Source organism: Miniopterus schreibersii, assembly GCF_964146895.1.
Source record: "Miniopterus schreibersii genome assembly, chromosome: 21".
Classification (NCBI taxonomy): domain Eukaryota; kingdom Metazoa; phylum Chordata; class Mammalia; order Chiroptera; family Miniopteridae; genus Miniopterus; species Miniopterus schreibersii.
This window is the reverse complement of record NC_138123.1, coordinates 13,182,614-13,195,769: the sequence shown is the minus strand read 5'-3', so window position 1 is coordinate 13,195,769 and position 13,156 is coordinate 13,182,614. Positions and strand designations below refer to the sequence as shown.

Below are 13,156 nucleotides of genomic sequence, written 5' to 3'. Positions count from 1 at the left end.
GTTTAGAGCTTTTGCCTTTGTTTCCCAGGAGCCCCATAATGTTATTCCCTGAAGATGCAGATTTTTCTCTTGATTAATCTAGAATAAGTGTTCTATGTATTTTAACTTCAGCAGGGTTAGATGAGCCACTTGCCTGGTAGGAACCCTCCAAAATTGGCAGCCTCTCCACCCACATTTCTGCAAGCCTGGAAGGTTTTAAGCCTCGCGTGTAGCATTTAAAATTCTTTCAATTCAGTCTTCCACAGTTCTGAGAATTTGAATTTGTAAATTTTTAAATCCACATTTTTGTTAGTTTGGGATTCACGCTCTGCCTGTGGCTGCCTGGGAGCCCCGATAAAAGTGCTGGCTGTTGTCAGGCAGCTGCCACAACCAGAAGTTATCCTGGTGATTGCAGACCTGGGCCTTGGCCTGCCTGGGAGTGTGCCTGGTCATTTAAATTTCATCCCTGTGCTAGGAGTTCAGCATCCTCATTGTTAGATTTCTTTAAGAAACTGTAGGGCAGGGCCTTCAAGGGGAAATGGGTAGCATTCGACTCATTTTAAAAGTTAAAATACAGATCTTTTGAATGCAACATTGCTTAGCACCCTCAGTTCTGTAGCAAAATGTACAAACTCAGGCTTCAAGCTAAAACTATACCCTTGATTTGTGGCATGAAAATGAGCCCACAATTTTTTCACAAATTGGCTCTTGGTGCTTGTCAGGGAGGGGCAAGAAGAAAACATTCATTTACATGGACGTGTGTGTGTGTGTGTGTGTGTGTGTGTGTGTGTGTGTGATTCTTTAAAAGTTGTCTTTAATGGAAGAGCCACAGGAATTACCAAAATGGCCCAATTAATGAATTGCAAGAGATTTCATTCTTCATAAACGCTGTGAATATAGAGTGAACATGCTTCTGTTCATTTCTGCCATGGATCAGCTTCATTTCTGTCCAACAGGATATCAGTGGGAGATAATTCGCCCCGGAGCCCATCTGCTCCCGTCAGTGGTGGGCGAGGCTGTCATCTCATAGCCTCCTCCTAGTTGTCCGAGGGTCAGGTGTGTGTTATGACTCAGAAGCTGCTGCATTAAACGAAGTCCTCGGCTGGGAAAGGGTTCACATTATTGAATCAAAAGCTACCCTGCATCTCGAAGTCTCCTTCTCAAGCCTCGGGGTGATGATAATTCAGCTGTCCCTCAGCTTGAGTTCCTCAGAGCACCAGACAGGGAGGGTCCCCTTTGGGGATGCTTATTAAGTGATTTCGTGCTGGGGTTGGCTCTGCAGTGAATTCATAAGGACTGGGAACGAGTGGCAAGAAGCCATTTGGGAGCAGCAGTCTTCAAATCGAGGCAAGGTTTAAAGGGAGGAGGGCCTTTCCCCAGCAGACAGTCTCTGGGCCAGGATGAGGCAGAGCTGCCGAAGCCACTTAATTAACCTTGACTTTGGGAGGGTCGGGTGGCCCAGCCCCCAGCCTTCCAAGGTGACTGACACTCTGTGTCATCTCAAGGAAAGCAAATCAGCTGAAAAGGCTGATATAAAGGAAGTAACAGCTCATCAGAATCATGCATGAGTTGTTATGCAATGTGAGTGATTTAGTAAATATGTCCAATAAAAATGGAAATGGAATTCCTTGCTGGGGTGCATCTGTTTCGTGTGATTTTTCGTACTCTGTTGACATGACATATTTTCCTCTATAATGCAAAACAGTGGAAATTATCTCATGTTGTCATGAATCCAAATTGTGGTTCTCTCGGCATCCTATAAAATTGAAGCTGTATGTGCTTGTCTGCTGCTTTGCTGCCTGTTGCCTGACCGTTCAACTCCCAGGAGTACACGGAGGAAGACATGGAAATCTAAGTGGGAAGGAGAGCTCACTTCTGTCAGATGAGCCGTGTGTGTGTGTGTGTGTGTGTGTGTGTGTGTGCAGATGGTGAATGGAAATCTGGACTAAAGTGAGGTTTTAGATTAGAGTTCCAATTTATCCATATGGGGAAGAAAAATTAGTTACATCTGGTGTCGTCTTATGGGCCCTGAAAAAAAAATTCAGAACTTAGGCTTTCAGAGTAACTGAACCCCTGCAAAGTAATGCTTAGGGTCATTCTCTCGCTGCTTGAGGTGAGAGAGCACAGCACGGATGTCAGGCAGGCTGCCCCCCATTACGCATCGATTCATTCTAAAGAGTTTGTTCCAGAAACTGCTGGCTCCAGGCTGTTAACCTGCATAGGACAGACCTAGTCTTTACTCTCGTGGGTTCCTTTTTGTCTACCTAGTGTTCTAAACTACAGTACTTCCCATTCATATTTTTGCTGTTTAAAAATCGTTTTCTCCAGCTATAGCAACAGCTTACTTGATGATGTGTCGTACGGAAAACACACACACACACACACACACCCCCGTCACACACTGTGTGTTAGTGTCCCTGCTGTTCTGCAGTTTGGAATATTGTCAGTGTTACTGACGGTGTGACAGGAACGCAGGGGGTGACAGCGAAGCTCGAGCTTTCTGTTAGTTTGGCAAGTGGAACTGTCTCGTGCCTGACAAGTTACACCAGGTCATGAGGACGGACAGCCAGTGGTGGTCTCCTGATGGGAATGTTTTCATCATGTCAGGCATCAAATGGCTACTGAGAAGCTTCTGTGTTTAACTAGGAATCATATAATGCAGTGGAATTTTGTTCCTGGTCTCGAGCTTTCTAAGAAAGAAAAGGAAGGGGTTGGCTTCCTGAAGAACTTGCTGAGCCTTTGAGTCAAATGCGGTGCTGGGTATGACCCATGGGGAGACACAGTCACCTGTGCGCTTGGTGAGGAAGGAAGGGATCGGACGCTGATGAGTGACTCAGGTCCAGGCAGCCACACTGCCTGTCACACGACACACCTTTTCAACTCAAGCCCTTATTCAGAGGGCTTTGTCAGATGGGTTTACTGTCTGATGTGTCTCACTTTATTTTTTATCCGCACCTGAGGATAAAATTTATTGATTTGAGAGAGAGAGAGAGAGAGAGAGAGGGAGGGAGGGAGAGAGAGGGAGAGAGAGAGAGAGAGAGAGAGAGAGAGAGAGAGACAGCGATGTGAGAGAAAAACATTGATTGGTTGCCTCCCACACGCTCCAGGCTGGGGATCGAACCTGCAACCTAGGTATGTGCCCTGACTGGGAATTGAACCCATAACTTTTTGGTGTAGTGGATGATCCTGCAACCAGCTGAGCCCCCCAGCCAGGGCTGATGTCTCTTTCTCTATCTTTCTATCTGTAACTCCAGGAAATCTGTAGAAAAGTGAGCTCATCGTTCATTTAGTACGTACCTCTTGTATGACACCTCCCCAACCTTTCTAGGAAACTGTACTCTGTTGATCTCCCTGTGGCAAGCTTTTGATTTTTTTATGCAACCTAAAGAGTTTGTGAATCTAGTGAATGAGCTTCCAATCCCCCTGTCACCTTGTTGGGTGACTTGGAAAGAGTCATTTAGCTATTAGCAGGCTATTAGCATAACAGACGTTAAAAAGATTAAAATACCAGTGATTGCTTTCATCCCTGGGGCTATAAAGGTTTCTTTTGCAAAGTGCATAATACAAAAGAAGCAGGCAGTTCTTTTCAGGGGGTCTGTCGGCCTTTGTTTCCAAAGATTTATTTTTTTTTAGCTCCTAGTGGAAAATATGGCAGGTGTGGCCACAGGAACTGTCCTTTGATGGTTTTCTAAGGAGATGCCAGGGGTTTTGGAAAGAGCACTGAGCTAGGAGTCAGAGATCCTGGGTCCCAGTGTGAGCCTGTCTCTGATTAGCTGTGTCACCTTTCCGGCCTCTCGGAGCTTTCTCTGAAAACTGGAGATGCCCCTCGTATGACCTCAGACATTTCCGAACTGGCAGTGCCGTAGTGTACCTGGGACAAGCGCCCGAGAAGGTGAGCGGCAGATTGGAGTAAGGACAGCGCAGGAATATGTTGTAAGGTTTTCCTTAGATTACTGGGTTTATAAAGATTCTCCAAGATGCAGGCAAATAAAATAAAAACAACAGGCTTTTCAGAGTACAGCAAATGCAGGTTGTAATTACATGATGAAGCTGTGGCTGAGGGTCCATGGCCTACCAGTCCAGGTCCAGCTAATTTGTTCAAATGCCCTTTTTTTAAAAAAAAGAATAAGCCTTGTTTCTTTAACTCTCTCAGTTCTCTAGGTTTTTCATTTGGTTTTGCTACTCTTCAAAGGAATTATCACTATTTATTATCCCCGGGGACTCACCCCCTCCCTTCTTTTGGAAGCAGCATAAAGTCGTGCGTCCTGCCTCTATAATGAGACTCAGGAATAAAGAAATGGAGTAATGATGTATTGTTCTCTAGGTGGGTGCACAGGGGGGGATTTTACGGCTCTCAAATTGTCTGAGATTCTGATTGTTACATAAAGTTGAACCTTTCAACCCCTTACTTCCATAAATATATATTATCTCATTATGTGTGCTGCTGCTGCTGAGTGTGGGTAGAGTGAGTTAACGAGGACTTTTGTGAGAGTTCAGGTGCCTCTTGCTGTTTAATGTTGGTGTTCTCTATTTGATAGGAGCAGAGGGTCATATCTGTTCGTAAATGGCCTCTTCCTTGTGAAGCTGTCACTTCAGGAAGCTCAAGTTTCATACAGTGTAATCGTGACGCTCCTGTGCTGTTCTGTTCCTCGGGCAGGCGGGGAAACACGGGTCCAGAGAGGCTGGCCCATTTCTGAGCTGTATTGGGCAGGCCTGGGTTTTGAGCCTAGAGCCCAAACCCTCCTTTCATGGAGAACGGGTGGCTGATGTGGAGCCTTCCTGCTGGGAAGGGACAGAGAAACTGCGCAGAGTGGGGGGGCCTTCCTTTAGAACTGAGCCCACAGCCTCTCCTTCAAGCTCCCAAATGATTGATGGTAAATGGAGGGTTCTTCCAGGAAACTGGAGGTGTCATGGGAAGGGAATGGGCCTGGGGGTAGATGCCATCTTGCTGGCATCTCTTGCTGGGTGTCTCTGAGGTTAAGGGTGCACTGGTGCGGGGCTTGGTTGACAGTGTGGGTGCCTGTCCACTGTGAACCAGAGGGGACATCACCTCGGTGCCAGTCTTGCCCGGAGCGGGAGCAGCTGTGGACCAGAGATCTGCTGGTAGGACCCCTGCTTTAGGGGCCAGGAGAATGCTGCTGAGTGTGGAGAGAGTTCATCAGCAGCCCTTACGTGGGAATAAGCCTGGCCAGGAGTCCACAAAGCTCAGTTCAGAGGGACAAGGCGCATTGTCCTCAGTTCAGAGGGACAAGGCGCATTGTCTTTCAGAAGAAAGCAGTAAGATGTAAGATCCTCTGAGGGCTCCAGCCAGTGGAACTGCTTGTCATTCTTATAGTTTTCTCGTGTTGCGTTGTCAACCAGCACACTTTCTGTGACCTTCTTGGTCAATAAGATGTTTTGCCTTCCAGGATAGACTGTTAGGACAGATTGGACTCAGGAAGTTTCTGGTTAGATGAGCAGTGTTAAAAATGATGTATATTTTTTACCCTGAAGCTGAGTTTTTATTGATGGCTACATCGCATGCTAATCAGGAGCCTAAGAAGATGATGAGTTCCTTTGTTACCCAGTAAAGAGGAACCAGATATACTTCCTTATAAGCGATCCTGAGCCTTATCTCACATCTCTGAGTGTCTTCCCCCAGCAGGCAAACTGAAAACCCTGCGGGGAGCTGGAAGTGCAGCTCCCATCCCCTGCCATCCACTCCCGTCCCCTGCCATCCACTGCCCTCCACTGCCATCCTCTCCCATCCCCTGCCATCCCCTACCATCCACTCCCATCCCCTGCCATCCATTCCCATCCACTGCCATCCACTCCCATCCCCTGCCATCCCCTGCCATCCTCTCTCATCCCCTGCCATCCCCTGCCATCCCCTACCATCCACTCCCATCCCCTGCCATCCACTGCCCTCCACTGCCATCCTCTCCCATCCCCTGCCATCCCCTACCATCCACTCCCATCCCCTGCCATCCATTCCCATCCACTGCCATCCACTCCCATCCCCTGCCATCCCCTGCCATCCTCTCTCATCCCCTGCCATCCCCTGCCATCCCCTACCATCCACTCCCATCCCCTGCCATCCATTCCCATCCACTGCCATCCCCTGCCATCCACTCCCATCCACTGCCATCCACTCCCATCCCCTGCCATCCACTCCCATCCCCTGCCATCCACTCCCGTCCCCTGCCATCCCCTGCCGTCCACTCCCGTCCCCTGCCATCCCCTGCCGTCCACTGCCATCCACTGCCATCCTCTCCCATCCCCTGCCATCCCCTACCATCCACTCCCATCCCCTGCCATCCATTCCCATCCACTGCATCCCCTGCCATCCACTCCCATCCACTCCCATCCCCTGCCATCCACTGCCATCCTCTCCCATCCCCTACCATCCACTCCCATCCCCTGCCATCCACTCCCATCCCCTGCCATCCCCTGCCATCCACTCCCATCCCCTGCCATCCACTCCCATCCACTCCCATCCACTCCCATCCCCTGCCATCCACTCCCATCCCCTGCTGGGCTGGGTGAGTAGAAGGAAGCCAAGGGCATTTATCACAAGAATTGAATCTGCAGGATGCAGGAAAGCAAGAGACTTAAGTCTTTTCTTCAAGAGTGTTTCATTTACACACAAGACGAGGGAGCAGCTCGCTTTTTCGGAAGTGTCTTTCATGCCTGGTCTGTTTGCATAGAGTCAGGTTGGTTTCTGGTTGGCCTTTACTTCTTGGTGGGAAATATTTGAGGGGGTGCCCCTTTCCAGCAGCCCCAGTTTTGATGCTTCTGATGAGCTGGGATGAAGTCACCTGGCGTCCTGTGCAGGGACCACCCAGGGAGGAAAGAGGCGTGTGCAAGGGTGGGTGCAGGTACACGCGGGGAGCCCTGTGCACAAGGCCGTCTGCAGGCTGATTTGTAATTCTTATTTACACCTCTCTCCGTTCCCCTAAGAAGTTGTTGAATTTTCTATTCGCACTTTTCAAGGAATTTCTCATACATAGAGCAGAACTAAGGTGACCAGGCTTGATGATATGTTATAATTAGTAGTATTTCTATGATGTCTTAGTCACAGAAATAAAAAAGGAAATAGTCTATAAGAGTAGTTGCTGTAAAAGTGTCACATTATTATAAAGTTAATGTTGATTTAAAAATAAAGCCCTTCTTTTGAGAATAACTGATATGTATTAGGGCCTAAGAAGGCCAGGTTTTAGAATTTACAGATAATGTACATGTGACTGTGCACGAGGCTGGCGATGAAATAATCCCACCCTGGTCCTCTTCAGCTCACCACACTGCACGAGTCCCTGTGTCACTCGCTCAGATATTATTCATGACTATGCACTGATGGAGCGTTCTTCCGAGACTCAAGCTGAATTACAACTTATTAAAGACTACATTCCCCCAGCATAAATTAAACGCACCGCACAACTCAGCCATCTGTCTTCTCTTTGTTTCTTCTTCCAAACCTAATAAACTTGCAACCCAGACAAGCACTGGAGATGCAAGTTGCCCTTTGGTTCACAAGATGCAAGGTGCTCGTTCCTTCCATTCAAAAAGTAACTCTGGGACCTTTAACCTTGGTGGGCTCCACAGAAAATTCCCTGACCTGCACCATTCAGGCAGCGGCAGCCCGGGAGTCACCTGAACACCAGCCACTGGCTCAGAGCGTCAGTTCGGATGGAAGACGTAGTAGCTCTTCTTGGTGTTTTGGTATTTACTGCAGTGTCCCGGCTTTATGGTTTTTGATTGGGTTGTTGGCCTTATGGATGAATCAGCAGCACCCGGGACGTGGTAGCTAGCTAAGTAGAGAAACCCTGGGAGAAGATAAAAGTCCACGAGGAGTAATTGTCTGGCCTTGGCATTTCCCACACAGGAAATGCAATTCAGTGCAAAGCTGGACCTACTAAATTTGGCCAGTAATGTAACTAACCACGCAGTCCATCCAGAGTCATTTAAACGTGCCTGGATAAGAGAGATGAATTCTGCTTTGGGGAAGGAGCGCTGGCAGGTATGAAGTCAAGTTTACTAATAACAGATAATCACTCCCGCGTTCTCTGTAAACAGACAGAGTATCTCTTCAGCATGGTCCTCCGGCCCTTCCTTCCCCTTCTCCCAGGGCAGCACCAGCAGCCCTGTGGCTCCCAAGCCCAAAAGCAGGACTTCGTTTTTGTTTCTACCGTCTCTCCATCCCCAGCTCCCAGTACCATGGATTCGAAAGGCGAGAAATAAGCCTCCATTGCTGTTGAGAATTGAGCTGTTCTGTGTCCCAGTGCTTGGGGCAGAGGGAAGCTTTGGTCCTCTAAGAAGTTCTTTCTACAACTTTATTGAGTGTAACGGATAAATGACAGTCAACTGCACGTGTAAATGCATACAGTTGAGTTGTCACGTGAAACAGTCACTACAAACAGCTGACCGACACTTCCACCGCATAAGTTTGGGGTGTCTTATTTCTAGGGGCCTTAGGCAGGAATGTGGCAACAGGAGTCCCGTGTAGCTCTGCTGGGTCACTTGAGCAAGGCCTGTAGTGTCTCTGAGCTCCTGTCCCTAATTACTGCAGATTGAGCTGTTATGTCCAGAAGTGCACTTAAATTATTTAACTAACTGCAGCCCTGGAGCCTCCTTGTGCCAGGTGCCAACCCTTTAGTGCCTCATTGGGGAACCAGACAGGAGCTCCGTGCCCACTGTATTTCAGCATCGAATCACCGCGCGGCTGTGTGGTCAGTGTGGATGCGGCCCAGCCGCCAGGGTGGGGGCACAGGGAGCCTCTTTGATTCCTGAGCTCAGTGATTGGGGCAGGAGAGGAGCTGACTAGTCAGGACACGCTGCTCTGTCATAGGCGAGGTGCTCCTTAGATGCAGGGCCCGGCCTCATGGTCCATGAGCACTGACAAGCACATGCGGCCGCAAGGAAGCCGCGCTGAGGGCTCCAGGCCCCCGTCTCATTGTCCCTTCTCGGCTCCGCAGAGGGTGCTCGGAGCTTTGCCGGATCCCCATGGTGGAATACAAACTGGACAGCGAGGGCACCCCCTGCGAGTACAAAACCCCCTTCCGGAGGAACACCACGTGGCACCGGGTGCCCACCCCGGCCCTGCAGCCCCTGCCCAGGGCCTCCCCCGCCCCCGGCACGCCCGACCGGCTGCAGTGCCAGCAGCTGCTCCAGCAGGCCCAGGCCGCCATCCCGCGCAGCACCTCCTTCGACCGCAAGCTGCCCGACGGCACCAGGTACAGCGGCTGCAGCCTCAGACCGTGGGAGGGACTTTCCGCTGGGCTTCGTGGTTTCTGAGCCGGCTGGTTCTGAACAGGTCGGCAGGGCTGGGGCAGGCGCCGGGCGCAGGGGTGCTTGGAGCTGCCCTGCTCCCAGCCCTGCTGCGGTGCAGATGAAACCCTGGTCCTTTCCAGGGACTCAGAAGCACAATTGGCACCTGTAAAAACCCACGGGGACGTAAAGTGCAGCATAGGGAATATAGCCCTCAGTGATGTAATAACTGTGTGAGGCCAGGTGGGACTGGGAATGTCAGGAGATAACTTTGTAAAGTATATGATTGTCTAACCACTGTTTTGTCCCCCGAAACTAATATAATATTGTATGTCAGCTATAATTGAGAATTTTTTTTTTTTTTTTTAAAATGCGGGTCCTAACCACAGATTTCTCCCACTGAGGCCATGGCTTACCCCTCCACCCTGACCCTCCTGGCCAGCTCAGGCTCTAAACCATCTTGGGAAGGGCCCCCTAGAAACTACTGTGCATGACCTCTAGATACTGTGAACAGCCATTCACAGTTTTGTTTGAGTATAAACACAACTGCCAAATCAGTGCTTAAATCCCATCACCCTGACATGGGGAGTATTTTAAGAGGTCCCTACATCATGAGCATTTCTTGGCTTTTCTCTCATTTTAAGCAAAGTGAGTTGAATTTAAAATTAATTTTTCAATGAGAGAATGCTCTTGTTTTACAGTTAAACCCAATGGCACTGGAAGCTGGTGAGCCTTTTTGGATGCATAATTCATATAGGACGAAACAGTAAATTTGTTTTTTTGTTAATTCCTGCCCCTTTTGTCTCAGCTTTCACATCACTTAGGGCCGTGGAGACACCACACGTGTCCTCAGAGCAGCTCCTCGGGCTCTGGGCTGATAGAGTCGAAGCCGGATGCTGAGCCAGGCTCACCCTTGATGCCTCATTACCTGGGCTGCTGCTCTGCCTTGCCCAGCCTCCAGTATCCGCTTCTGAAAAATAAACTTAGTGATAACCGAGACCTTCTGGGGCTTCCCGAGGCTCGAATCAGTCGATATGTGTAAACTGCTGGAATCTCTCCTGGCCCATATGGAGCCTGTACAGTATTCCTAGTAATTAGCTAATAAATAAAACCGTGTGACCTTCCTCTGCTTTCTCCACCATTCTTTCCAGAGCGAGTGTAGGGCGGGTGTTACTGTAACTTGACATTCAGCTCTCTTGCCTCTGGGTCTCCTCACTCAGGCATCTGCTGAGTTTATGAACTCCCCATATTCAGAAGGCACACAGGTAGCCGGTGAAAGGGGCAGCCTCTGGCAGGGAGGGGTCTGCAGCACTTCCCTTATGACTTGGAAGTTAGTGAATTAAAGGGAAAACCCAGGAGGCTTCTTGTAGCAAAACGGCAGACAAATCTTCACCAAGCGAGTTCTCAGGAGTGTTACCTGTGTGTATCTGAAATAAACAGGAATAAACAAGGTGGCATCCAGTAGATGTGTGAAAATGAATGGTTTTGTTATATGTAGGGCTTTCTCTCTGCGTAGGTTTTCAGTTTCATACACCAAGTCATGGTGGTGTTTCCATAATTCAGTCCTCGGGGGTTGCATTGCTGTTCTTCCGTATTTCACTGGATCATGGTCTGTGTGGTAATTTTAGACGTGAAGGCTTGTTCCTGCCACATCCTTGCTATGATTCAGAGCCAGCCGTAAGCACCTGAGGCCCCACAGCATCACCGAGTCTTAGCTTGTGTGTCCACGATTTATTCTGTTCCACCCGCAGTGTGTATGCTTCCTTGTAAAAGTGAAGTCATCTGTAAAACAAGCCAGGTCAAGGTGCTGCCTGCAGAAACCTCAGTGCCCTGTTAATGATTCTATTCCCCGTTTCAGAAGTTCGCCCAGCAACCAGTCGTCCTCCAGCGACCCCGGACCCGGAGGCAGTGGGCCCTGGCGACCGCAAGTGGGCTGTGACGGGTACGCTCATCTCCGCCTTCTGCTGGGCCTGGGCGGGACTGGGCAGGGCTGGTTCAGGGACTGTGCGGCCGTAAAGATGCCGCACGGGGATGTAAAGATGCTGGACAGGCTTCTGATGAGTCTGTCCAAGCCAGAAAGCTCATTGTTCCATCTAGGTAGCTAGCGCACATTTGCCTATATTCCAAACTTGTCTTTTTCTTTTTAATAAGGAGAATCTTTGTGAACATGTGAAAATTAAAGATTTGGGGACTCTGGGGGCAGTGCCCTTGGCAGTGTCCCCTCACTTCAATGGTCAGAGAAGGCAGGGTTAGCCTTTGACAGTCCTTTTCTCTCTCCTGGTAGAGGGGAGCAGAAGGTGGCCTCCCCATGGCCTGAGGACCATCCATTGTAGTGTCTGCTCACCTGGTGTCCAGGTGCCAGCAGGTCGGGGGAGCCTGAGGATGCCTGGGGACATGGAGACGCTGAATTGACTGATAAACTAATACCCTTGGGGGAAGAGGGAGGGAGGTGAGGCCACATGCTCCCCAGGCGACGGCAGCTGCTCCTGACGGCAGTGTGTCTGTCGCCACTGCTTTGGAAGGAGTTTCCTGAGCAGATTAGAGGAGAGAACAGCCAGGTAGACGGGAGAGGGATTTCTGTTACCAGAGGGAAGTGTCTCTTCTGGAGCCCTTTCCTTCCAATTTGGGCTCAGAAGAGAGATTCAGTCTGAGTTACATGTCCCTGACCTTAAATAATAGATGGGGTTCTTATAAGTTGTACAGAAAGACATTTTTTCAATGGAGTTGCATTTTAAAAGCAGAGGGGAGTTTTTTGTATCAGTGGAAAAACCATTCCTGGTTTTCCCGTAAACCAGGGTCTAGCTGGGTTCTGTAAATGAAGATCACTTTGTAATAAAGTTTCTGAGATATATTTCTTCTGTAAGGTTATATTGCTGTATTTTGGGTTTCCATAAAATAAAGCCCACCCAGAGGTAATTGAGAGCCAATTGATCTTATTTTCTTTTTAGTATCAGGGGCATATATTCTAGGCACAAGGGGAACAAAAGCAGTGAGCTCCTCCTGAGCTTGTCGGGACACATGTCCTGGCCTGGGACAGTCCTCTAACCTACTGCCATAGGCGGCTTCTCCATCTATCATGGGTGACTGTCATCCATGGGCCTCGGTTGACCCAGTGGGGACGCGAGCCCCTGGTTCCAAGTGCTGGAAGCTTCCCTGATGGTGTTGGGTGGACACACACTGTGCACTTGCCACAAGACTGCTTCTCCTTGGGGCTCTCCCTCCGGGCACCCATGCAGGAGCCAGCACACTGGGGATGTGCCAGTGGGACAGCTCAGTGACGGGCCAGCTCAGCTCTGTGTTCTTCCCAGGTGCCAGTCTCCCCTGCTGCTCGAGCACCAGGGCCCAGGCCCTTTGGACTGTGAGGGAGCCAGGGAGCGGGAGGACGCCATGGACGGAAGCAGACACCCGGGTAATGAGCTCCGGTACACCCCCTCCACCCGCGCCCTTCCTCCTGCTCCCGCTCTGCTCCATCGCTGGCTCATCACTCGCCCATTCAGTGCCCGCCTAGTGTGTGCTGTCACACAGCGTGTCAGCTCGTCCCCCGATGTCATCGGGGTGTGGTCCTAGCTGGCTGTGCGCATGGAAATGGGCCTTTGCCCTTATGGTGGGTGTCCTGTCCGCCCCCGTGGCATGTCCACTGGTAAGACCAGAAAGTCCTAGAACCACAGTCCTGTTTGTACCAAATCATTTGTTCGGCTCCAGTGTTCTTTGCAATTTTGTTAACACTAGAAATTAGGAACTCAGCTCTTCTCTCTTCACGTGACAGAAACCAAGTGGCATGGCCCACCCTCCAAAGTCCTGAGTTCCTATAAGGACAGAGGGCTGCCGAAGGACGGAAGCTGCAAAGATCCCCCCAACACGCTTTCTCACGTAAGTGCTCTCTCCACACACAAGTCACCACGCGGCCGCTCGGATGCCTCTCTGCACACGTCAC

At 49.9% G+C, this 13,156-nt stretch overlaps 1 protein-coding gene across 4 annotated transcripts in view; it reads left to right on the top strand.

The window, feature by feature from the left end:
• SIPA1L2 (signal induced proliferation associated 1 like 2) overlaps positions 1-13,156 on the top strand; it is an 85,553-nt gene that overhangs the window by 41,345 nt on the left and 31,052 nt on the right. For all 4 annotated transcript variants that reach the window (XM_081124200.1, XM_081124198.1, XM_081124199.1 and 1 more), the window contains exons 9-12: positions 8,931-9,188; positions 11,081-11,164; positions 12,531-12,631; positions 12,989-13,092. In XM_081124200.1, the coding sequence (XP_080980326.1) occupies positions 8,931-9,188; positions 11,081-11,164; positions 12,531-12,631; positions 12,989-13,092 (547 nt within the window). The remainder of the gene's footprint in view (positions 1-8,930; positions 9,189-11,080; positions 11,165-12,530; positions 12,632-12,988; positions 13,093-13,156) is intronic.